At 39.7% G+C, this 27,364-nt stretch overlaps 1 protein-coding gene across 1 annotated transcript in view; it reads left to right on the plus strand.

The window, feature by feature from the left end:
• Nucleotides 1–7,572: 7,572 nt before the first annotated feature.
• The window catches only part of LOC125436727 (contactin-associated protein-like 4), a 173,471-nt gene continuing 153,679 nt past the window's right edge, over nucleotides 7,573–27,364 (plus strand). The window contains exon 1 of the mRNA XM_048503966.1: nucleotides 7,573–7,977. Within this exon, the coding sequence (XP_048359923.1) occupies nucleotides 7,893–7,977 (85 nt within the window). The 5' untranslated portion in view covers nucleotides 7,573–7,892. The remainder of the gene's footprint in view (nucleotides 7,978–27,364) is intronic.

Consider the following 27,364-nt stretch of genomic DNA (forward strand, 5'->3'; position numbering starts at 1 on the left):
CACCTACCCCCAAATGATGCTACCTTTAAAATCAGCCATTCCTTACAAAATAGAAGAAGTAGAGAGGAGTTTGATTTATAATTACCTTTCTCCTTTGAGAATCAAGGTGATCTACTTAACTCCCTTACCCTTCCTCTCCTACAAAGACACCTTTGAGAGGCTGAGAGAGTCCTAATTAATTTTTGTTTTAGTTCAGAATTTTGCGCCTAGATACCAGGAACTTCATATTCCTATCAGTTTCTACCAGCATGGCCAATTGGCCATGCTGACAGAGGCTGATGGGAATTGTAGTTCCTGAACATCTGGAGAGCCGCAGGTTCCCTACCCCTGGCCTAGTCTAAAGTCACCCAGAAGGAATGTAGGAGTGGGGAAACAGATTTCGTTAACCAGATATGAATCCACTGCTCATTTGGAGGAGTGGAAAATCAAACCTGGTTGTTCCTGTGAATGCTCTGACTACCAGGAACAGTGTACTGAGGACATTTTGGCCTTCTGCAGAAGAGGCAAGCAGGAAAATTATGATCCACGAATAGAAGGGCAGGTCCAACTTATATGCAGCTCTTCATGATCTTAGGGTGACCTTTGACTGTAGAGAGCTGCTCTGGCAAAAATCGGAAACCCTTGGCCTAGAGCCCCATTTGTTGTTTCTAATCAGAACTCTCTATAGCAGCACTACATGCCAAATTATGCCCCCAATTAGGAATATTATCCAGGGTTGTGTCCTTGCCCCGGTTCTTTTCAACCTGTTTTTGAACGATTGGATTCTTGCTCTAAGAGCATCTAACATACATAGCCCAACCTTAAGGAATGTGTCACTTTCCATTCATTTGCACGCAGATGATGCACTCCTATTATCTAGATCTAGGACAGGCTTAAACCATCTACTAGCCAAATACAATGAGTATTGCACCTCCAACATGTTGGAAATCGACCGTTTCCGCACGGTCCATAAACGACGGCCTGGGGGCGGTAAAAACGCCGCCCCAGGCCGCCGTTTGCACAGGTGCCGCTGCTGCAATGCAGGCCGCCCTAAACAACAACCCTTTAAAGGGTTGTTGTTGGGGAGGAAGCGTCTTCCCGGCGGCGCGTGGGCGGGGCTCCGACGGCCAGGGGTCGGAGGGCAGTGTGGGCGTCGGAGGGCAGCGTGGGCGGGGCTCCGACGGCCAGCAGGCGATGACGAGGACATCGTGAGTAGAACTATGAGGAGGATGGCGAGGCGGCCTCCGGCTTTTGGCCTGGTTTCCAGACGCTCCATAAACGACGGCCTTAAGCGGTAAAAACGCCGCCCCCCAGGCTTCGCCGTTGCATACACAGGTGCCGCTGCTGCAATGCAGGTGCCGCTTTCTAAAACAAATAACCCTTTAAAGGGTTGCTGTTGGGGAGGAAGCGCCTTCCCGGCGGGCGCGCTGGTATGGGCTCCCACGGCCAGGGGTCGGAGGCAAGTGCGGGTAATCGGATGGGCAGCGCATGGGCGGGGCTCCGACGGCCAGCAGGCGATGACGAGGACATCGTGAGTAGAACAGAGGAGGGCGAAGAGGCGGCCTCCGCTTGGCCTGCTCGCGACGCCAGTGTGCGAAGGGCTTGCGCCCTCATCGCCGCTACAGGCACTCTTGGCGGCGTAGCTAAGGAGGTCAAAAAAACGGAAACGGCCAAAGTTGGCTGTATTTTCTAACACCTTTAAAATTCTCCATTGGAGGTTGGATGGCCAATCAGTAGATCAGGTCAAAGTCGTTAAATATCTAGGTGTTGCCTTTGCCCACAATGTTTCTTGGGTGAAACATAGAGAGCTTGCAGCAAAGAGTGCCAAGGCAACATCAGCTGCCATTCTAAACTTCTTTGCTTCTAAAGGAGGCAAATTTATCCCAGCAGCGTTAAAGTTATTTAATGCGAAAATAATACAGCAACCCTCTGTGGATCAGTGACTGGGCTCCTTCTCTAGAAAAAATCCAATCAAGCTTTCATTATCAAGTTCTTGGAGTCCCACATTGCGTGACATATGCAACTTTATGTTTAGAAGCTGGTTAGCATTTACTAGTTACTAGTTGCAGGCATTGTTATGTTATGTATTAATTGCTGCATTTTAATTTATATTATTTATATTATTTAGAGATTAATTTATATTTGATTTTATGTTTATCTGTATTTGAATGTCATGTTGTTCACCGCCCAGAGCCCTTCGGGGGTTTGGCGGTATATACGTTGAAAAAATAAAATAAATAAATAAAATAAATAAATAAATAAAGAGCTCCTCACTTTCAAATTCCTGATCAGTCTGTTTCTCCACCGATGCAAATAGTTATTTTATTTGGCCTTCCTGAGATCCAGTGCTCTGATTGGTGGATCCATAATGAGAACAAACTGATCACCCTAGGCTTTTCCTGGGATACCTTGCTCATGTTAGGCCCCAACTAAATATTGCAAACTATAAAATCCTCTCTCTTTAGTCAAGAACTTCAACTCTTGATCCAAAGAGCCAGGGTCTCATGCTCATTTACATACTTTGGTATTATCCCAACTAAAGTGCAAATGGCCTGCTATTTAACAGTTCTATTCAATCCCAAACAAAGGTGGGCTCTTACTAGAGCTAGGTGCAACTATTTCCTCTCGGCCTTTCTTCAAGGGCATTTTTCGAGGACCCCTGTACAAGACCAGGTTTGCTCTCATTGCACCAATACTCCTGAGAGGAAAGAAAGTGGAGTATATATACCTGTGAATAAAGGTCAATAGGTGAGGGCATCTGAATAAGAGTGGCCTTGCAAGTGAGTAACAATAAGAGTGGCCTTGCAAGTGAGTAACAATGAAGTGTAGCATGTGAGTAACAAAAGAGATAGCAAGATCAATAGGTGAGGCATCTGAATAGAAGTAGTCTGGCCTTTGTTCCCTTTGATTATCTGTAGTCATCCTGTGCCTGTGTGGAGTTGATTAGTCACTGTCTTGACTCTAATCAGCTCCACAGAGGCACAGGATGACTACAGATAATTAAAGGAAACAAAGATCAGAGTACTTTTTCTGATAATTTCCTCAACCTCCCTTGTTAACCATGGTGGTTTTCTTTTGGACTGGACGCTGCCTTTCCTAACCTGTGGAACACATTCCAGCTGAGCTTTTATGACTGTGTTTTTAAATAACCTCCAAGCATCTTGGACAGTTTTGACTCTCTTGATTTTCCCTTTTAGCTTCCTGCACACTATTCCCCTCATCTGAGAATGATAATTAGGAACTACATTGCAGGAAGGGAAAGTTTACCCTTCCTCTTCAAAACAGTAATGGCTTTCTTCATATTTCATGTATCCAAAGGCCTTCCATACTAAACATGAAAATGATGCTTTTTAAATCCTGAAAATTAATCCAGTGGTATTAGTATTGCTGTTGCTATATGAGTCCATAAAGTCAAGAAGTTTCATGACAGAAACATTCCATCATTATCAATCCATTAAAAGCAACATAGCTTTTGTAAGGACGGCACAAATATTTTACAGTAATAGTTTATATACTAGTAGTCATTGCAAATGTAAATTATAAGTGGCACATAATTGTGGATTCTTTATGTACAGATCTGGTAATATGTGCATGAAGTAAACTTGGATTGAGTCTTTCTCATGTGAATATTCTCCAGCTAGATTAGAATATAATGTACATATTGATGTTGTGTACCGCCCAGAGCCCCTTGGGGATGGGGCGGTCTATAAATCGAATGAATGAATGAATGAATGAATGAATGAATGAATGAATGAATGAATGAATGAATGAATGAATGAATGAATGAATAAATAAATAAAAATAATGTGCATAGAAGAGCCACACATTTCCTGCGCTCATACTTTGTGTACATATTAACAGAGAAGCGAAGGAAGGTTTTCACACTCACTAAGCATGAATTGGTCCATAATTTATACACTGTGATACAATGTCAGCACATAACCCTTTCATGATGTATCACACTTTTTAAAGCATCTTTGTACTGTGCTTCCAGTTTAAATTTAGGTAGATCTCATAAGATGTTCCATTCTGAAACACAAGTAGGATAGTTTAGGACATATCTTATTCATCAGTAATACTCTTTGAGAGAAAAACAGGAGGAAGAAAATACTATGAAGCACAATGTGTTTTTTGTGGGGGGGTTTTTGCAGAGGGCATCATGGAAAAAAAGGCCACAGTGATAACATTAAGTACAAAATGATGAATGTCAGTGAACTACAAAAAGGGCAGTAGGATGGGTTTTTAATAAGGGGAAAAGAAGGAACTGGTTTAAAATCTGGCAGGGCTACAGAGGTGAAAGCTGAGTCCTTCACAAGTACACATTTGATGTAAGAAATAATGATGCTATCAAAAAAAAGAACTATATGGTTTCTAAAACAGTATGAGAATTTGTTTTAACAATAGAATTTTGTACACTGGAAGATCTGTGAGGAGAGGAGGACCAATAGAAGGCCGTGGTAGTCACTGTGAATCAAGCAATATAAATGTCAACCAATTTTCACTTCTTGAATCATAACAGTATTTGAAGGATAATCATAATGGTGAACTTAAAATGCCAGACACATTCATGTGCTAGTATCTATTCCTCGAATTCTGTAGATACAATGAGTATGACTGGCATTGTTCAGAAGGTGCAGTTTCTATGATTGGAAAGAAGAGTGGATGCTCATATTGATCGCTAGGTCAGCCTGCAAGAAATCTGTGACCTCTTGACTTTCTAACATTCTGTTTGATCCATGCCATTTTACAGGACATTTATTTGCTTACAGTGACACCAGCCATTCTCTGAAGGTTTTTGTGTCCAGGGTGTAATAACACATGAAGTAATAAAACTCTTTGGTTCCTCGGGAGCAATTTTAAAGAAAATTATTCTACAGAAAACCTTCTTGAACATTTTCTCTGATTTATTTTACCTGGATGTTTTTTAGTTCATTAACTACCACTCTTTTTGTAAGACCTTGGGCCAATGGCTGTTTCTGCAAGGTCAAAAGGTCCTGGGGTAACAACAGAAAATATCACTGTGCAGCTAGAAATTCTGCATGGTTCCCGAAGCTGCATAGGGTCTGCCCCTGTGTTGCCCCACTATTTGTACTTTGCTCCAAGACTTTCAAAAATTGCCAAATTGGCCGTTCTTTTAAAATGCCACTGTGTGACACCACTGCCATGCAAACACCATAGGAGCAGACCCAGGATATTTTTCCTGCCTCGCCACTCCACTTCCTCCTAAAAGTGACGGGAGACATGCCCCCTGCCCCCCCCCCTGTGGCTAGCAGGCCAGCGGGGAAGAAAGGGGGCCGCTGCGGCTGGTTCCAGCCTCAATCTCATTCTCTCACCAGACAATCTCATTCAGTGTCTCATCAAAGAAAAAACACTTAAACCACCAAATGGCTGCTTCCTTAACACGCACTCTGTATATGAATTGATTGAGTAGTCAACTGTTTCAAAGGCCACTGATCTTGCAACTCTACTTCCTCCTAAAGGCACTGGGAGGCACACACACATCCCATGGCTAGCAGGCCAGCAGGGAAGGAAGGGGGCCACTGACAGGCTCCTGCGCAGGGAAACAAGGAAAGCTAGCATAGCGTGCAGAACAAACTGGAGAAAACTGGACCTGCCTTGGCTCCTGCAAAGAAGTGGGGAGCCGTGTAGAGGCAGAAACCAGGATAAAAAAACACCAGTATGCACGATTCTGGGTTTCCACTCCCAGTGTAATTACAGTTGTAATGAAAGTGAAATGGGCCAGTTACATAAACCTTAACTTCCCTCTTCTCTCGTTAGAAGGATTTTTAAGTAAGGGTTTTGTGGGACGCCAATTTTATGTAGCAATTGCTGTTTTAAATTAAATAAATATTTTAGAGTTTATGGGCCTGAGTTCTTAATGTTAGGTATTTATTGGTTGTTATTTACTCGCCCCTCTTGTTATTGTATTTTATGTTGATGTTGTACACCGCCCAGAGGCCTTCAGGGATGGGGTGGTATACCAAATGGAATTAATAATAATAATAATAATAATAATAATAATAATAATAATAATAATAATAATAATAATAATAATAATAATGTTGTGAGGGTAAAATATAGGAGAGTGGAACAATGTAAGCCACTTTAGGCTTCTGTTGGTGAGAAAGGCAGGTTGTAAATGAAGTAAATATAAAAACAGCCTGCATTTGAAAAAAACAGCCTATCCAACAATGGGATTAACAAACAATAACCAGACTTCCCTTCTGTGCCCATTTAACAATGGAATGGTCCAACCTAGCAGAACTATTGGTCAGTGAATTGCATATAGATAGCTGCCTAAAAAAAAGCAAGAAAAAGTATATAGATAGCTGGCTTTAAAAAGCAAGAAAAAGATGGAGAATCTAATCAGTGGGTTATTTGTATGGAACCAGGAATGAGAGACTTTATGAAGACCCCTTGCCACAAAGAGGAAATAAGGAATCACACATGCAGGAATCACCAAGTACAAACCAGTCTACTGGAGATGCTGCTAAATTGTGCAACCTTACTGTTACAACTGAAAAAAAATATCTATTGTGTGTAGAGGATTACCACTCTTGGTGACTATGTAAACTGCCCACAGTGTTATATATTGAGAGCACTGAAAGCAGCAATAGCAAGGTAATACCACTGGCCATTTCTTTAAATGGTAATTGTGTTAATGGTAATACAATAATATATATGGGAGAAGGCATAGGCAGCATATCATGTAATCTTCAACTGTTTTATTGATTTCAAAGGGATTGATATAGAACAGGTACACTGAGGATAAGCAGTGGTTAAACCATATCTGTCTTTATTGTATTACAAAAGTCCCTAATGGAGGGTTCTATGATAGCACTCTTGTATTTGTATCCAAACACTTATACTGTCAAATATTGATGTTTTAATATTATTTATAAACATTATCTGACAGGATGCTGATTTTAATGCAGTATAGATAGAAAGAGATAGAAGTAGAGACAGAAAGAGAGATATTTGACCATTTCATCGGTCATTATTTAGTTCCAAGACATTCTAGTTTGTTCTCTTTTATGTTTCTGATTATATTACAAGTGTGGAAAATAAATCAGTGAGACGTAGTTCATGAATTAGCATATCGATGGGATTAAACTGGAATTCTGTAGTAATCTAGGCACTTTATTTCTTATTAAAGAAATGCTCTCTCCTGTGGCATCAATAGCAGGTGAATGCCAATTCTGTGGCTGCGTGCAAGTTTTACTGCAGGTGTAAATGACAGTTTTGTTGCATAGTAGCAATCTCTGGCAAGCATGTTCTAGAATTATAATCTCTTCAGTATTTATAAATGCTGTAGCAGCTGAAAGCTCCCTATAAATACCAAATAGATGGAGAATGATAATGGAAAGCAAATATGAATTGTTTCCACCACCACCCTTCCTCTATCACTAGCTCTTTTTCTTTCTCTCCTTCCTACTGCATGACCATAAAGAACTGGGAACAGTAATAATCCAGCAGGGAGGCTTGACTGGCACACATGTGCAGGCTGCTCTCTTTATTGTCTGCCTTTCATTGTAGACTCACATTTCCTACCTGTCACCACAAGGGGTGTCCAGGACACATTACGAGCGTGAAGCTTCAGTAACCAAACTGTACAGTATAGTCTAGCAGTTTAGCTCTGAGTGATTCTGTGAAATTAGAGGAGATATTCCTGCAGCTGCTCTTCAGGGATTGCTGTTGTTAGCGGGGAGAAAAAGGAGATCTTGTGATGTGTGTGAGTGTATGTATATGTGAGAAGATGCAGAGAGCATTTTACTGAGTTCTTTGGCCACTGGGAAGCATTGAAAGACAGAGAGAGTGAAGAGAGCAGAGGAGGCAGAAACAGCTGAAGTACAGAGCAGCTCTGGCTGTTTCCTAATACTCTGGCTTTTTTGGGTGCCTCAGTCAATGACAACATGGATTCTTTCACTGGAATCTTCATCAGGCTGCTGTATTTGGCTGCTTTTCATTACTGGAATGTTTTAGTAGCAGGAAATAAATGTAAGTATTGCATGTGGATATTCAACTTGGAGCAGATTGTTCTGAAAACTTATGGCTTATTACTGTGGGATCCGGGCTAGAAATTTAGTTCTTGAAATAAATTCATACAGTTAGAATTTTAACAGCAAATAAACAAGGCTAAAAATGTTTTAATAGCTGGAAAAAGTCATCTTTCTTTGTTTAACATTTTCATAAGATTGCAGTTAGAGCTCTATTGACAAGGTTCAGACTCCCAATTTTGGAAATTCACATTTCATCAATTAACTGTATGCCCTACATTGTTTCCTTTCCTTTTTAAAAATCCTTTATATACAGGATGGAGTGCAGTATTTTGCTAGCAGTTAAATCTTTTTGTGGAGATTACTAGCACACTGCTATTCTTTGCTGCATCAGCTTGGCTTTGAGCAATTTCTCATTTTACAGACAAGTAAAATCTGTCTGTATCTCATCAATGAAGAGTAACTCTACTGTACTATGGAGCTCCAAGCACAGCAAATATAATGAGACTGAATGAAGCAAAGACTGAGAATGTTTTATGGGATGTTTATTGATTACCCACAGAGCATAATGTTCATGTGTGTCCAGGCAGCAGAATTCTATCAGCTACAGGAAAGTTGGGTTTTTGTTCATTTTAAGGGGGGGGGGGGGTTGGTTGGTTGTTGTTGTTTTTTAGGAGGGGTATGTTGGTGTTTTCCCAGTGGGTTAAAATGCTGAGAAGTCCAGTGAAGTTCTAAACAGTCAATTTACCTGGAAACCTAGTAGCTGTTCCTACTTTGGGAGAAATAGTTTCCAAAGCTCTGCAGAGACTTTGCATTAATATTAAGATTAATGCATTTTTTTATGTTTGATCATTGATCTTAGGGGTCCTAATTGTCCTAAAGCCCATATACCAAAGTTTGCATTATCTGTTCAGTGATCTTCCAACATAGGTTTTAATTTTTTCTTTAGGCTCCTTTTATGCAGCGTATGAAACCACATGTAACACAGTATCAGAAACAGTAACAGTAGTTTGAGGAAGTGAGTGCTGATGCAGGCAGGAACTCACTGATAACATTACAACCCTGCTGGAGGAGAAAGCTTCTTGAGAACATTTGATGAATGTACAAGGGAAGTGGAAGTTCTGTAGTTGCCTGCCTGATGCCTTTTGCATTACAGACTCAGACTTGAAATAGATGGTTATTCTGCAAGACCAAAATGATATTTGGTTGTTGTTCAGTTATGATATCTCTTTTGACATTCAAGTACTCTTGACCATGAAAAGGAAGTTTTCTCTGTAAGCTAACCTCCTGTGATGTATACAGCCTTGTGTGGGGGGTGGGGTGGGGAGTGGGTTTAACATTTCTCCTTATTATGCTGTTTTGTGTACTTCTTGGATTCAAAAGGACATTGTAATTGAACCACACATTAATAATATTTGGCACTATAACTGAATTAAATCAAATGGTTGCAGAGAGACATTAAATCTATAGCAATATTGGACTCAGAGACTCTAACAAAGCAGCAAAGCACTAGAGGTCACTCTTACAATTTAAAAGCAGTGCTCAGAGAATACACACCAAGCTTCTTCCCAACACACAATTAGAATGGGATACAGTAATAAATTGTGTGCCACTTCCTGACAGTTGTCCAAGACAGGACAGTTCTAAATTCTGAAAGCTTCCAGAAATATACTTTTTCATGTACTTATTATATGTAATATAATTCAATGAATAAAATCACTTTTCATCCATGAAATCTGAATAAAAAAAACTTGAATATTTTCTTAGTCTACTTTGTATAGGGAATGAATGTTATGGTTTGGAAAGGTATAAATAACATTGATTATTTCAGAGAACTGAGATAGTTGAGAACATACTGGTTGTGCATATCCATCTCTATTAATTGTTCACACAGCTTAGCTTTCAAAGAAATGTACTATTACATGTCATGCTTTCTCTTTGTAATTGATTTCCATCCCATCCCACTCTATGGAAAATTTTAGATAAAATTGTGACAAATTAATGCTGGCAATCTTTGTTACACCATTGCCAGATCTTTTTTCTTTTTCTTTTAGTACAAAAGAAAAACCATATCTACCAATCGATTAAAATTGCATTAAATAATCATAGAAACCAAAAATAACTATTTGTTCCTAACCATCGAATATTACATTCAAAAACAAATCCCTATATGACTAACATCCATTGCCAGATCTTGAGTTCCTAAAATACTTTTATAGATCCCATCATAACATGGGAGAACTTCTTTGGCAGTAATAGCATTCTGTTTCATTAAGGGCTTTAGTACCATTGAAGATTCCCCCCACTAGTCATTCCAGGCAATAGTTTACTGAGTTCATTCTCATTCACATATGTATTTGCTCCTTGTATATCATTGATCTGGACCTTTCTACTATAAACACTTAACCAGAGATAATCCTCATTGATTTTAACAAGCTTCAGGTATCAGAAATTGGTATGTCTTAGCACATGGAGCTTAAATATCAAATTTTGAATGGTGAATATTTTACTTTATTCTTGAGGGATATTTCTAAATCGTTTGTCAAATATATAATGGTAGTCCTTGGGAACACTTACATTTTTAAAGTGCAAGGAATTCACTTCCCAAGTTATCTTTTCCTGAAGAATTAAAACTTGTTATGTAATTGCAGAAAAAATGTATACCAAATGTGAAACTTTGAAAACTCACAATAAACATTAAAATAAAAATGAAAGATCTTCTAAATTTCTACTTGTGGACCCAGTGTAGGGATTTTTGCAAAGAGAATTTTTTTTTTGTATTTGAAGATAATTTCACCAGCAGTATTTGAAGATAATTTCACCAACAGGAGGAGATAAGGAAAAGTCAAGGGTAAATAAAAGAGAGAGATAAGGAATGAAAGCATGAGACAATAATGCAATGGCATGAACTTCATCCATGTCATGAGTGAAAAAGACTAGAATTAAGCCAGAAGTTTGAGAAGAGGATGAGAAAAAACACAAAATACCCAAGTAATGTTAGTAGGAATATTTCTAGATTGAGGAAGAGGGGGCAAGATAGTGATCAGATTTTAATTTGATATGTAAGGGAGATAAGTAATAAGTAAATCTCATTTTATTCAATACTGCTTACTATAAGGGAAGTGTTTTTAGGATTGGAGTAAGTGCTACTGTTACTTGCATGTTGCTGGTATTGTTTCAGTCACAATTTGTGTTCATGAGTATCACCTTTGTAAACTCTCAGTTGTTCTGCCCTATACCATAAACTAAGAATGAGATTACATCATTGTGTCAATTACACAGCCAATTTCCTGATAAATGTACAGCCAAGTTTTTTATTAAATATATTCAGTCTATAATTACCAGAAACCAGGTTGGTCAGGTTCTATGCTGCATCTTTTGGCCAGGTGAAAGGAAGGATCACATAAGAAACAATCAATTTGCCGTGTGTGTGTGTGTGTGTGTGTGTGTGTGTAGTATCTCAACCAGGTATATATAAATATAATTTATTAGCTACATAATTTTGTATTTTCGATAGCATGAGCTATACTATAAGTTCAGGTTAACTCAAGACAGATTTTGAGTACTGTTATTAGCTCTGAACACCACAGTGATCCCAGTGACAGCATCATGACAGTATATCGTTCTTGAAGGCCTGAGTCTACAGCCTAGTTTTCTTGTAACTGATTATTGTGCTTTGGTGTACAGGCAGTGATCTCTACCTAGCCAGATGGAGGAGGGGAAGAAAAGGATATTTCCTTCCTTCCTGTAATATCACCTCACTTCTTGCATCATCAATGTAGGTCCCTAGTACATATGAAGACCTACATTTTTTAGTTGGTGCCAAACACTTTGGTCAATAATGTAACAGATGAGAAACATTCAAAGGAGACAGGAAGAAGGGAAGAACATTATCCTTCTCTCCAGGAACTGTCTGGAACCAACTGAACAGCAGCCATCACTGCATATCAGTGGCACCATAAAGTAGTTTGGAAAGGGAAAGAGAACAGTTTGGAAAGGGAAAGAGAACATCTGATTTAGATGCACTCAGAGGCCCTTTCCGCACGGGCCATGCGGACACCCCCGCACCAGCAGGAATTCTGCCGGTGCAGGGTGGGGGCCGTTCGCACAGAAGCGTGCGAGCGGCCCCCGCAGAGGCTGGTGCAGGAGAGGCGGCTCCGCACGGAACCGCCTCTTCTCCGTCCCTCTCCCACTCACCTCGTCACCGTCGTTGCCCTGCTGGCCTCCTAAGACCCGCCCACGCTGCCCTCCGACCTCCAGGGGTCAGAGGACAGCGCAGGAGTGGTCTCTCGGAGTACTGCTCCAGCAAGGCGCCTACCAAATGCATTTGCGGTGAGCAGGAGAGGGATGGGGAAAACAGTGCATTCCCGGCGGTGCCGTTTGCACCGCGCCGCCGGGGATGCACTGTTGTGCCAAAAATCTCCCTCCAGGAGGAGGAGGGTGCTTTTAAGGAGGCAGGCCTGAGGAGCCGCCCTGGGGGAGGGAGGGGAGCCGGAGTCGAGCGCTGCTGCGTTTTTCATGGCGCCATGCAATGAACTGCCTCTCTGGGGACGGCATTTTTGCCGTCCCCAGGGCGCCGTTTATGGCCTGTGCAGAAAGGGCCAGAGTTTTGTGGAGCTGTTGCCTTGTCCCTTATTGCAGGCATGTGTAACAAACAACAAGCATTCCAAATGCAAGGAACATGAACACTGGTGACCTTCCTAGTATGCCATAATAGGATAGGATATTTAATTTATATATCGCCCTCCCCTGGAGGGCTCAGGGCGGTGTACAACAGAATAGGAACAATAACATGATAATACAAAACCATAAAGCTACATATAAAACAATATCAATCCAAAATCAGCAATCCAAGATCAAAATAATACTATCAGGTTAACAGCTTAGAGCAAGTTAAACAACTTATGATAACAACCCCAACATTAATACAGCATTTCACTATGGAAGGATTCTAACTAATCTTTCTGACCCCACATTAATATTTTGATCTGCTCATCCAAGTTATTTGGAAAATGTAACCTAATTTAAGGAGCTGAAACAATCTAGAAGCTAGAGCGATAACTTGATACTCCAGTTAAAACTGTTTCTCAACATTTATGAGAGCTACTAATCCCTTGCCCCAAAGATTTTATGTGATTTGGGATGGGTTTAGTTCCAGTAATAGCCCTGGGGTTCCAGAGTAATTCAAAGGATGAGAGTTACCAATTGAATCAAGATATGTCTTAGGGAAAGAGATTAAGCAAAGTTTGGGTAGCTAAAAATGATATAATTGGAAAAGTGAATAGTACAAGCAGGCATGTTATAGGAAATAAGAATTTATATACGGTATAGAAATTATCAGTGAATTAACAGAATCTTCCAACAATAGAACAGTATTAATGGTAAAATGACATTAATAGAGTAATAATAAACACTACAGGTTGGAAAATTTCTGGAGATTTGGGGAAGGGGAAGGACCTCAGTAGGGTATAATACCAATAGCATTCACCCTCCAGAGCAGCAATTTTCTCCAGTGAAAAGGATATCTGTAGTCTGGAAATCAACTGTAATTCCAGTGTATGTGTGTGCGGGGAGGGGGGGGCGTTGCAAGAAAGATTAAAAACAAAAAAGAACACACCCTGATTGCAAAAATAAAATGTGACACACCAATTGAATTCAGCAATTCTTAGAAAACCAACTGGCATCATGCTGTCATTAGTTCAATATCACGATGTCATTTGTATGAACTGTTGCCTCCCCATGGCCAGTGAGTTAGTGGTCTCCACAATTCCCAGAATGATAGAAGCTCAAAAAAGATCTACCACAATTTTAGCAATTAGGGTGGCCATGAGAGATCAAATATTTTACAAACTTGAAATATTCATAAATTCTATATAACATTTCAAGGTACTCTTTGGGGTCATTTATCTCTTATGTAGAAGCTGGCCTGTTCATTCTATATAAAAACAAGATACAAGTATGTTGATAGCAATTGATGTATAACATTGGAGGATGGTCAACTGAATACGTTTAGATAATATAGTGGATATAGTTATGGAGCATTAATCACAGAGAGGATTTAGACAGGCTCACAAAATTACCTGAATTTATATCTATATTCTATTGCTTGTACACATGCTGTACAAGAGATGTGCATAGTAGTAAAACCATTACAATAGTAAAATCCGGACATAGTAATGCCCACATCAAAGCAGATATGAATGGCATAATGGAATTACACTCTAAATTTTAAAGCCAAGATATAATAGGCACTGTTGAGAGAGCTAATACAAAATGTCCATAAGTCTTATTATCAGTTCTAGTTACTTCTTGGAGCTCCTTGCCAGAATAGGTTTTTGCCCAGTGATTCAACACTTTTACATTGACAGTGTTTAATGCATGCTGTTTTAGCACAACACATTTTTAGAAATGTACTACACGGGTTTTTTTTCTAGAATATGATATTTTTGGAAGAAGATACAGAAATTAACAAGTTAAATAGTTTTACACTTACAAAATTTAATAACTTTACTGCTATTTCATCCAATGGTTCTTTGTGATTGCCTTTCAAAAGTTAATAGATAGCATGAAAAAGAATTATGAGCCTTCACATAATTGTATTCATATAATTTGCATTTTGCAAAACTCTTGGCAGTATATTGTAATCATTGTTAAAATTGTAATCATTAATAAAATGCTGCAAAATACTGAATATACTTTTCTTGCCGAATATAGGAATATTAATAGTATGGAATGCACACCATCTAATTTTTTCTCATGGCAACATTTATATGTGTGTCCTTAATTGCTAAAAAATTTTTTTACTGAAAGAGATACTTAAATGGTTGAAAACAAATGACATCTTGATATCTACCAACTAATATGGTATGCTTAACTATTCATAAGAGCTTGAAGTTTGTGTTCCAGTTGAAGGCTGGTGAGAACACATCTATGTATGTGCAAAGAAATTTAAAGGAAAGATGAACGATTTACAAAGCTTTGGTTCTTCAACAGAGATGGGGTGATTTTGAGAGAGCGAGAGAGAGAAATGCCATGCAAACATTCATTTTGGGTGGAGAGGGGAGAGTCAGTTTGGAAGAACCTTGCAAACTGGATACTTGCTATTGCTGAATGATGTATGAACAAAGCCAACTGACCTCTAGTCTAAGAGCAAAAATATTTCTACTCAATCTTATTTTAGTCTATTCTTATGGAATTTTTTACTAGTGATCAAAGGTATTTGGGAGGGAATGTGGCTTGCTTATTGAATGGTGTAAATGAGATTCTCTAGCCTCCTTCTTTACTTTATGTAAATGATGAAGACAAATCTAACCACTTGCCAGTAGTTGGAATGCAGAGAACTGTACTAGCTTACTCCTGGGTTCTGCATGAATAATACAATAGTACAATTTTTTCCTAAAGAAATGAACTGGCATAGATTGAATATAAGATCTTTTTATCTAGAAGTACAAATGCAGTTCCAGGATGTTCCATTCATATTATAATGTCTTATTTTCTGTCTCCTAAAATATTCTTCTACTGTCATTTTTTTTATATTTGCATGTCTGTTTTTGAAAAAAAAAACAGCTGTAGATGATTAACCGAGTAGTTGAGGAGAAATATATTACAAAACATTTTTTTTTCTGACTCATTGATCTGGGTTGTCCTTTTCTTTCACACCTCAGAAGCTCATGTTTTCATCCATTTTTTCTTCTTGTAGTACAAGATATGTACATGAATTGGTTGTTCATCACAGTACTATTTTTGCTCACAATTATGGTATACCTGTTTTAATTCACTGTTGCATTTTAAACTTAGACTTGTAAACAGTTTTTCCACGGGTATTATTTGAACTTCATCTGTGGGGTTTTTTTAAAAAAAACACAACTCTATGGCACATTGGTTACAAACTGCCTCATAAGCTTATGCTAAGAATATGTGTGGGATATATATTTCAAATAACTAAATGGCTATGTTTCAGTACTTGGCCTTTACTAAGAAATTGTGTGGAGAAGGGAGAAAAATATGCTGCAGTTAGTGGCATAATGTATTGTAACTGTACAAAGCCCAGTGCATTTTGACTAATGGGGAGTTTCTTTCTGTGCCATGCACACTTTTTTGTTCTTTCATGTGACTATATTCTGTGTAACCTAAGAAAGGTGGTCAACTTTTCATTGTGTGTATTGCAGTTTCACTTGTCAAGGAAACTCAGACAATTTGCAGACTGAAATCTGTTGGAGGTTGCAGTAGGTCAGAACATTTTTCTCCTTTGTATAGTGAAAATGTACCTGGTATAGAACCATGAAAGGAAGAGATGGAATGCGATAGGATGTAGTTTGGTGGGAGGACATTATAACAAAAAGTGCCTGGCCAGCTCAGCTTTACTTTAGAATTGGTTTTGGCAAGACACTTCCTTCATGTTGCGAGGAATCTGGATGGTTCTAGGTTCTTTTCAAAGCTAGGCTACAACTCTCTCACCCTTTCAACTTCTCCCTTGCAGATTATGTGACAGCCTTATAAAAATCCTCACTCTGCATTGGAACTCTGAACTCCACTGGCATGTTTTTTTAACTCAGCTTTATGTACTATCAATATTGTAATTTAGTGAATGCCAACATAGATATTGTTTGCATACCTGCAAACATTTTAATATGGTGATTGTTATGAATTAATAAGAATATCCACATCCTGGCAAACGTAGTAAAATATTTCTCTGAAGTTGAAAAGCCTTTTCTATACAGAAATGCCAAAAGGCATTCTGTATAAACAGATCTCTGCCTCTGGAGTAGCGGTCTTGAAACACTGTATATCTGAGATATGTTGTATAAAATACATAAAGAGATGCTTAGGTGTTAAATGCACATGATAGTCAAAGCCATGAAATGAACACTCACATATCATTCTGTAAAGGTCATTGTATGCTGCAGCTGTGTGGAAGTACAGCTTTTATCAATGAAAACTCTGCGGAGAGATATGGATGGGAATAGGTTGGAGTATCTGCTAGTTTTACTGTACCTCTGTTGACAAGGTATGACATTTGTTTTTATGTGTAACTAGCTGAGCTACACACAAAAGACTTTCAATTATTTTTATGAAGAAAAATATCAGTTCTGTGTTAGATTTCACACTGAAGTTTAATATGTTGAATATGCTGCATAGTAAAATAAACACGAAGCACTAGACCCCGGTTGTACAATAATCACAGGTTAGGAACAAGTATAATGTACAATTTTTAAATGTGCAAATGAACATAGTGTTTATAGAAGTCGCAGAGCCAGCAATAAACGCGATCCCTTTGCAATGTACCATAAGAGAGTCTCTGAATCAGGAAGGTACAGAAGTCCAAAGTGCAGAGTATAAAATAATCCAATCCAGAACAAGTTTCCAGGTACTTACTCATTTTCATGGAGTTACTGTCCATCTCTTCAGCATGTGTATACACTATGCACTTTTCCATTACTGGAACAACTGCATTCAATTGTATTTAAATATTAATTGCCTTGGTGTGGTTCATATCATACTGGGTAATTGTTGTTTTACTGAGAAGGTCTGACATTTGTTTTTATGTGTATTTAATTGAGCTGCACACAAAAGACCTTCAGTGATCTGTGTTGTTGCCCTACCCTTTTTACCCCGCTTTATTGAACAACGGATTCAATATGATTTTTCTTGTTCATGCAATATGTACTGACAAATGCCAGCAGCCATATGTGTGTGTGTAGCAGAGTGTCCAAACCAAAAACAGGCAAAGTGTGCAAAAAGGCCTGTCAGCAAAATTAAACCACTGAAAGGGTTAATCCAGTCAGCAGAGAGCGGAAACCTCATGGACATAACGTAGTGGTGAAGAGCAGGTGTACTCTAATCTGGAGGAACTGGATTTGATTCCCTGCTCTGCCGCTTGAGCTGTGGAGGCTTATCTAGGGAATTCAGATTAGCCTGTGCAATCCCACACACGCCAGCTGGGTGACCTTGGGCTAGTCACAGCTTTTCCGAGCTCTCTCAGCCCCACCCACCCCACAGGGTGTTTGTTGTGAGGGGGAAAGGCAAGGAGATTGTAAGCCCCTTTGAGTCTTTTATAGGACAGAAAGGGGGTATAAATCCAAACTCCTCCTCCTCCTCTGCTTCTTCTTCTTCTTTGATTACCACATCCTGCCAAGGTTGCTGCAATACAAAAGATCTAGGAAGCACCCTGCCACAAGGTTTGCATCTCCCTGCCTTTAGCAACCAACTCCTTTCCAATTACTCCTTCCCTGACCACGCACGCATCAGCCAAATCTACATGACACACCTGGACAGAGACTCCTAAAAGAAACTCTGTCTAAGCCATTAAGGCTACCTCTGATTCAATCGCAAGACAATTGGTCCTACTGTCCCAACATTTAGAAATCAATTGGTAAGCTGTTAATCAGCTCAACTCAGCGATCCCAGCATGGAAATCCAAGAACTTCAGGAAGAGAGCTCCTTGCTCCTGCCCTAGATTGTGCTATCTCTCTCTCTATATATATAAAAAGCTAACAGTGACTTTGTTAGTCACGCCCTTATGCCAAAACGGCTGGACAGATCGCCCCCAAATTTTCACATGACGTCCCTCCCCATTCTGGGCAGGTAATTGGACCTTCAAATCATCGAAAGTCCATACCGAGCCAGGTAAAACGTCTTTTTCCTGGTGCATTAGGCCATGAAGCTGGCTGTGTTTAACTGTCACCCTTAGAATGTTCATGCAGCATGTCTGTCTGTGGCCTGAGAGGTTGGTATGCCCTTAGAATGTTTGCGCAGATGGCCAGAGATGAGCAGTGAAAACAGTAAATAGGTAATACTGTTAGGTAATATGAGTGGAAGTGAAACACATACACACTTTGCCGTGTGAGACGTCAGTTGGGGTTCCCCCCCCCTCACACACAGGTAACTTTCACTCTCTGTGCCTCACCCACTGCTACCACACAACACACATACTCTCATACACATCCAGCTCATTCTCACAAACCTCACTGCCCTCCGTCACATCCAACCACCACTTACCCACTTCCTCACCCATATTGTCAACCAGCCTCATGAACAGCGGGATTCGCACTCTGGACATTTCCATTGTGGATTGGAAAGGGTTACCTTATACTAAAAACCAAGACACCACCATATAACAATGTGAATTGAAAAGGGAAAGAGGGATTTCATTTGACCACCCCAAAAGGCTATGCTGCAGATCATTGGACCTGCATGGACATCTGTGTGGGTTGCAGACTGTGATGAGAAGGACAATTGCCACAGCAATGTGTGGCCGCTAGTGGGGTATAAAAGTACCATTCACCCCAAGCTCAAGAGCTCTTTACTAGCCTGAACCTCTCTTGCGTCCAGATAGTTTTGAGTCACGATATATTATCTTTCTCTTGGATTCACATGCTGGCCGTCTGAATCCTTGCCTTCTTCAAGAACCTCTCATCTGAACCTAGGTAACGTATAAGTCCCTGCTACTCCCCTCCTAATCTTTCATTTAAACCTATTTTTCCTCCCTGCTTATATCTCTCAGTAACTGTGTGTAAGCTTCTCCACACTGTATGAATGTTTTTACCAAAAACCTGTAAAAAATATTTAAGTTCATTTTGGTCTCCTGGCATTTTCTGTTGTTGTAAAGATCCCCTCGCTAGCCTAACTCTCGCTGCCAAGCTGAGTTATTCTCCACAGCCATTTTAAAATGTTCTTACTATTGAGCGAGCGTAACATTGTGCAGAAAAAGATCAGTTCTATGTTGGATTTCACAATGAAGGTTTATATGTTGAATATGCTGTATAATATTTATAACTGACTACCCAGTAAACTGTGATTTTATTTCATTTAAATTTAAGTCTAGCATGAGAAAAAAAACCCAATTTCTGTAGTCTAATGACAAGTCCATATATTCTTATCCAACTCACAGACACAAGCTAGAGTAGCTTGGGAGTCATCATGGTGTAGTGGTTAATTGCAGTGGACCCTAATCTGGAGAACTGGGTTTGATTCCCCACTCCTCCACATGAGTGGTGGATTCCGATCTGGTGAACTGGATTTTCCCCCCAGCTTCTACACATGAAGCCTTCTGGGTGACCTTGGGCTAATCACAGTTCTTTGGAACTCTCTTAACCCCCACCTACCTCAGAAGATATCTGATGTGGGGAAAAGAAAAAAGTTTGTAAGCTGCATTGAGTATGCTTACAGTAGAGAAGGGTGGAATATAAATCCTAACTCTCCTCCTTCTCCTTCTCCTTCTTCTATTTCTGCTTTCTTTCCTGGGTCAAGCTCCTGGTTCTTAATCCAAGATCCATCCAAGAGTGAATGAAGAGATAAAAAGAACTCTGATACTTCACAGGTTTTACTTGCTTGTTGGATTTCATTTGCAGCAACTTGCAGGAGTCAAGCTGGACATGCTTCAGGATCATTGTATAAGGTGTTAATTAAATGTTTTCAGACATTCTGGCATTACTTGATCAGTAATGCCAAAAACTGTTGCCTTGATATGTAGATGGAAAAATAAAGCTGTACAAACAATAATTGTGATGAACTGTTTTTAGCCAGGAGTGCTGTGATTTTTGCAAAAAGGATGACTGGCACTTATCTGTTCACTACGACTGTTCTGTTTTAATTCAAACACCACATTTAATTTCTACAGCAATTTACCCATGATTCAAAATTAACAGATTTTGGGTGTTTTTATATATTTACATGGAAGACTTGTTCAATATGGTGGCTGGTCAGATAAGTGCACACTCGCAATTACCAGTTTACTCAGATGACATATGACTCATTATCATAGGCAAGTTTAAATTGATCTACAGTTCCCATGTGGGAATATGAGAATGATAAATTCAAATAATATAATGACACTTGAACTGATAGTTTGGGACCTAGAAAGACAGGAAAAATGAGCGACACTAGAACTCTTGAGAAATTAGTCATACATCTTTCCCCAGTTCCCAGATGGATCAAGACAACCAAGAGAAAGTCACCATTTCATAAAGTTATCCTTTCTCTAGATATACTTAGCTTAGAAGGAGGAGACTAAGCAATCATGCCAAAGTATCCAATCTGTTTCTGATTCTCATAGCATCAATCACGTAAAGCCTAAGTACAGCAGAAAATCCTCCTCACTCAAGGAGGATTTAAATTCCACTTATTTTGGCATGGATCCCACTACACTGGTAGAAGAGCTAAACTTTTCTGTCCCCCACTGTCACCTCAGCCTAAACTGCACCATAAAATGATGTTCTAGGGGAACATAGGACTCATAGGAACAAAATGAATGGGAAGTCAAAGACCCACTGCAAGCGAGAGCATTCCATAGAAATCATCTCCCCTTCTGTTACCAGACATTATCTATGAGATCCAACCCATTATTTTGTATTGATTTTGTTAACAAAGTTGGCAAATGAGGGATAGATTATGACACTACATATTCAATTAATCTTTTAAAATGTACTTTATTAGGAGTTTCCAGGTAAGAAAATGGATTTGCCTACCTCCAGATGGGGCCAGAGATCCCCAGAATTACAGCTGATCTTCAGACTATATATGTCAATGGAGACTAAATAAGTGTAATGGAGAAGCTGCCCTACATTTGCACAAAATTCTGTAGCTTGAATAGGTAGTGGTATATTAGAAAAAAAATTCATTGCTTTCTAATTCATGACAGCAGTATGATTACTCACCATAGGTGATTGATAAACAGATTAAACAGTGTTGATTTTGAGGCATATAAATGTTTTAATATCAGAAGATAACTGGACCAATTGTTTGGTTCAGTGATACAGTTAGGCCTGCTGAGATGTTGTGACTTTTCAAAAATGTAGTTTCTCAGCCCAATACTGGGCTTTTCTTTTTTGCTGTATTGTAACAGCACAGCATGTGGGAACAGGACTTGCAGTTTAATGTCCATTGTTTTCTTCCACTATTTTGGAGCTGAGATATGGCACCACCTTGGCCGCTGAAAGAAGCAGCTGTTAAATGAATTGCTGCATCAGTACTGAAGGAATGCAACACCATCACACTGACAAATGTCATTATAAGTTATTTTAAATGTAAGAAGCAGATCATGGCCTCCTATAGATTCAGTGCACCATTTATGATATTCCTACACTCCCTGGTGCATAGTATTGCCAATATATGAAAAGAACAGGAGAACACTTCTTTATTAACACAGTGGTTGTTTCAATCATCAGGCAATTATCTGCTTGCACCTCTAAGATTCACAGCTGGTCTATCAATTGTATAATAATTTAAAGACACTTAATGATAATCATACATAATAACACAATAAAAACTTACCATTGTAAGGTCAACAGAATCAAGCACTGGGGGCATGGAGCTTAGTTTCTCGGTCCTTATTAATTAATCATAAAAAGACTTAGCCCTTCTGAGATTTCAATATGGAGTTGATGTCTGTCAACTAGCCAGGCTTACATGGTACTTATAGTCTTGACCCAAAATATAATGGTAGTCCTTACAAGCAATAGATAGTATCAAAGATCAGGACAACTTTTCCAAATATTTGCATGTAATGCTGAAAAAGGCTTCAGGCACACAATGCATATAGTTTATTTTCTTAAGAGCACCATAACTCTTTGGTATGGGAACATTTATAGCGTCAGATTTAAGGACACAGAGATGATATGAAAAGGCATGTGTCATTAAATTTGTTATGGCTCCTCACTAGAAATGCTTGTAGGATGTACTAATGCAGTGCATGTGCATACATTAGAGTTGTCACCCACAGACTGTAAGATGTGTACTTGTTCAGGTCAGATGTGCACTTTTAACTACTCCTACTGCTCTATCATAAAATCTGCTTATGGTGGCAGGTGGAACAATGGTGCCATCCCAGCCTATCTTGGAAGCAACATTGCCTGCTAAGGTCTGGTAGTGGCAGCTTTTTAAAGTAAATTCACAGGCTGACTCATGTTGGACAGTTTTACAGTGATTAAATGTGTCCACAGTCTGCCTCCCTGAAATTGCTTCTCAGACCACTTCCCAAAGCAATGCTTTATCATTAAATATTATCTTAAGACCTCACTCATCTCTCTCTCTCTCTCTCTCTCTCTCTCTCTCTCTCTCTCTCTCTCTGTGTGTGTGTGTGTGTGTGTGTGTGTGTGTTTGGATAATCATATATCACTAGCAAGCCCAACTTGCCTGGATTTTGAAGTCTTTACTAAAGGCATTTCTGTACAGTGCTTACTCTAATACTTACTAAAGGCTCCTCTGTACTTCCTGTTAAAAGTAATATAAACAATGTTTTCTTAAATACTCCATTAAGTAACTACTCCCTGTCCTAACTAACAATGTGATTAAGCCAAAGTGATATGAAATAATTTATGTCTAGCTATTGTGGGTTGAATACATTATGGGTGTATGTCGATGGGGCTAGTGGCAGAGTGGGAGCATTGGCACAGTGCCTAGGCATTTCAAAGGGCTGCTGCAGCTGCCTGCTGGTGTCTTTGCCCCTCTGCTGGGGTAAGTGAATTTGTCAATGCAGCCATATGCCACTCCCCAAGCTGTTTCACCTTTCCTTTAAATGGGGCTGATACTCAGAAAAAAGGTCCATTAGACTTACTCCCAGTACAGAATTTTTAAGGTTCCAGCTATAAGCACATATCTCTTACAGAAATGTGAAACATCATTGGAGAAGGAAAAAATGTGAGCCAGCTTTTTCCATGGAGTCAGGTTGACGCTTTCATGACTGGTAAACACATAAAGACGTTGCATTAAGAGAGTTTTTGGCAACCATTTTTTAAAAATAAAAACATTCTTATCAATGCCCTTCATTACATATGGTTAACTGGTAAAACCCTATGCCAAAGGACAAATGGACACAAGTCTTACATCAGAAGTCACAAAACATAGGCTGTTTCTGTACAGGCAGAAAACAGTGCCCTATGGACGGTAAAAACACTGTCCCTGGGGCACTGTTTGCACAGCTGCCGCTGCTGCAGCACAGCTGCGCCGTGCTAGCCCCCCTCAAGCGGCATGAAAATGCTGCTTTCAAAACTTGCTCAATGAGTGAGTTTTTTGAAAAGCAGCATTTTCCACCCAATGTCGAGCGAATGGCATCGGGTGGAAGGTGACGTTTTTCCCACACCACTTTTTTCCCTGCTTTTACCTTCTCTCGGCTGCCATCACTGTAGAGAAGCCAGGGGACACATCTCCTGGCCTCTGTCCCTGGAGGGGTTGCCATGGCTACTGGGGCATGTCCCCTGGCCTCTCTACAGCAACAGCAGTCAAAAGGAGGTAAGAGCAGGAAAAAAACAGCAGGCCCTGTGCGAAGGTGACCTTGCAGGCTCCTGGGACACCAGGGCCATTCTCAGAGTGGAGTGCAACTATGTCGATGCACCCCCGCTTGCTCGTCCATGCAGAAAGGGCCTGAGAAACTGGTAGAACACTTAAACCTTTCAGTACACTCAATGCTGGATCTCAAAAGTAGCCATTTTATTGAAAAAAAAGACCAGAAAGGGAGGTTTCTGAGTTACAACTAATTTATAAACTCAGGACAGTGGAAACACCAGAGTTCAATAGTGATAACTGGAGTCTTATCTCAATGGATGTTCATTGTACAAATGCTAACATCATTCAGTTCCTTTCATATTCTTCTATGTGCTGTATGCCAGCTTAATTGCCATTCACAGATTTCACCATCTGCATTAATCCAATCTTACTTATGGTAATACTCAGTTATTTAAGCATATTGACCCTAACTAATCCTTCCAGGCAACACCTCCCCACACCCTACTTTTATGTAATGGTTGGTGACTTCTGTTTCAATGTATGTGAAGAAGTGTGTATGCATATGTAAGCTTAGTCCAAGCTTATGTAAGCTTATACCAAGAATAAAACTTTGTTGATTTTAAAGGTGCCACTAGATTCAAAAAATTGTCTGCTTCTTCAGATCCATATGGCTATCAATGATCCATATGGCTATTCACCTGAATCATGACCAACGTACAGAACAATATTGTGTTACTCTCAAATTATGGTTGGTTGGCAAAGAGGTGGGTACTGTACTAGTGCCTTAGTTGGCACTAGTCAGTTGGAGATGGGTAGATCCATATATTTTGGATTGGAACATCTACATACAATACAACAGCTTACCTAACCATGCACAAGGTGGACTTCAGTGTGTGACTGTTGGTGTTTGCAAGTGTCTGTCACAACCAGTCATGAAAGCGTTAACTATCTGTTTATGTTGAGGTCACGTTCTGAAGAAATGATCTGTTGATTAGCTATTCACCAGTTTGAATAGTCATTCCTTACATGTCTGTATGCATGTATACCAGAAGTTATAAAATTAACCTGTTCTCTTTGTTCTTGCTCAGGGAATCACTCAGACATGTACTGAGACAGCTGTAAATATGTAACAATGCAACATACTGTTTGTTTTTCTCTCCATGTTACCTTACCCTTTTAGCTAGTAAACTTTTAAATAAAGCAACTCATTAGTATCTGCTAAACTCTGCTAGTTATGCATACCTACCAACAGTGACTCACTTCACAGATGCTATCACCTCTGCGACCTTTGACACCCACATTCAGGGATACAGTAGATCAAGTCATCACACCCATCTTGTCTCTTTTCAGTTCACAAAGAGCCCTGACCAGATCCTTTCTCTCATTCCCAGAGACACTACTAGATAGAGCAGCCGAGTCTTCTTATCAGCCATTCCTTACTCAGACACACACACACACACATACACACACATAGAAGAAGAAGAAGAAGAAGAAGAAGAAGAAGAAGAGGAGGAGGAGGAGGAGGAGGAGGAGGAGGAGGAGGGGGAGGAGGAGGAGGAGGAGGAGGAGGAGGAGTTTGGATTTATATCCCACCTTTCTCTCCTGCAGGAGACTCAAAGGGGCTTACAATCTCCTTGCCCTTCCCCCCTCACAACAAACACCCTGTGAGGTAGGTGGGGCTGAGAGAGCTCCGAGAAGCTGTGACTAGCCCAAGGTCACCCAGCTGGCGTGTGTGGGAGTGTACAGGCTAATCTGAATTCCCCAGATAAGCCTCCACAGCTCAGGCGGCAGAGCTGGGAATCAAACCCGGTTCCTCCAGATTAGATACATGAGCTCTTGACCTCCTATGCCACTGCTGCACCTACATACATACATACATACATGAATACATACATACATATGTGTAGATAGATAGATAGATAGATAGATAGATAGATAGATAGATAGATAGATAGATAGATAGATAGATAGATAGATAGATAGATAGATAGATAGATAGATTATTTGTTATATATGTGTGTGTGTATGTGTGTGTGTGTGTGTGTGTGTATACACATACATCTTGTATATATAATATATAAACAGTCCAAGGCCTAACAGATTTCTGTTTGTCTGCCTCTTTCCCTGAGACAGTACACTTTTAGCCAGTGGAGTTAACCAGATGAGTTAGCTTTAATTGAAGGCTTAAAAATTGGAGTTGCTTAAACTTGAAATTTTGACCCATTACTCAATTCCAGTCTATTTGTAATAACTTATCTTCCTTTTAGCCAGTTTCAGGTTATTTATTTTATTAATCACTGACTCAAGCTGTCATCTCCTTTCTACATGGCATTAGCTCCCTCTTCAACCAACTTAACTGCTCTGCCACCCTTCTCCCAACATTTTGTCAGTTTTCACTGGTTGTTCACAGAGAGTGACAGAACTGGAGCTTTCCATCTTAGGGGACTAGTTTGTCACTCATAAAAGGCAAGTAAAAAACAGATCCCTTTTCCCTTTGACTGAAGGGAATCTGGTGAAGACAAGTCCAGTTTTATTTGTTCTGCTCTTTGAGCTGCAAGAGGATTTTGTTACCCTTACATTCCATTTTGGTTCATAGAGGTCCACAATCCCAACACTAACTTCCCATATTAGCCCCCTTCTTCAAGAAAATGGCTATTGTTTAGACCCAATTGCTCATAAATGAAATGGCACTATAAAGCCTCTTAACTTCTTAAGATGGTGCAGTTAGAAAGCCTGTTCCAAAAGGTGGGAACTTTAAAAAATAAGAAACAAGCCCTAGTAGATGCCAAGCAGGTCAGACTAAGCAGGAAAACTCAACTGTAACCAGAAGGCTGCAGTTGGCACACAAAAACATTTGGACAGAAAAATGGATGTTCATATACGAGATTCTAGGCTGTGAAGGGCATTGAAAATTATCATCTCGCTATCTCACTTTCTTCTGCATCTTCCACTTTAGATCTAGTCCTTATTTTGCTCCCCTTTATTCTTATCTATTCCTCTTTCCCCTATCCTCTTTTCCTCCATTTTCATTTCTTCCCTCCATCTGCTCTAAAATTACTTCTTTTTTGGTCTTTCCTGTCTGCTCACTTCTCTTACTCTTCCCAACTCAGCTAAAGTTTCAAAATGAAATTATAGCAGCCATTACCTAGGCAACCATGTACAACTCT

This window comes from Sphaerodactylus townsendi, linkage group LG07 (genome assembly GCF_021028975.2).
Source record: "Sphaerodactylus townsendi isolate TG3544 linkage group LG07, MPM_Stown_v2.3, whole genome shotgun sequence".
NCBI lineage: Eukaryota > Metazoa > Chordata > Lepidosauria > Squamata > Sphaerodactylidae > Sphaerodactylus > Sphaerodactylus townsendi.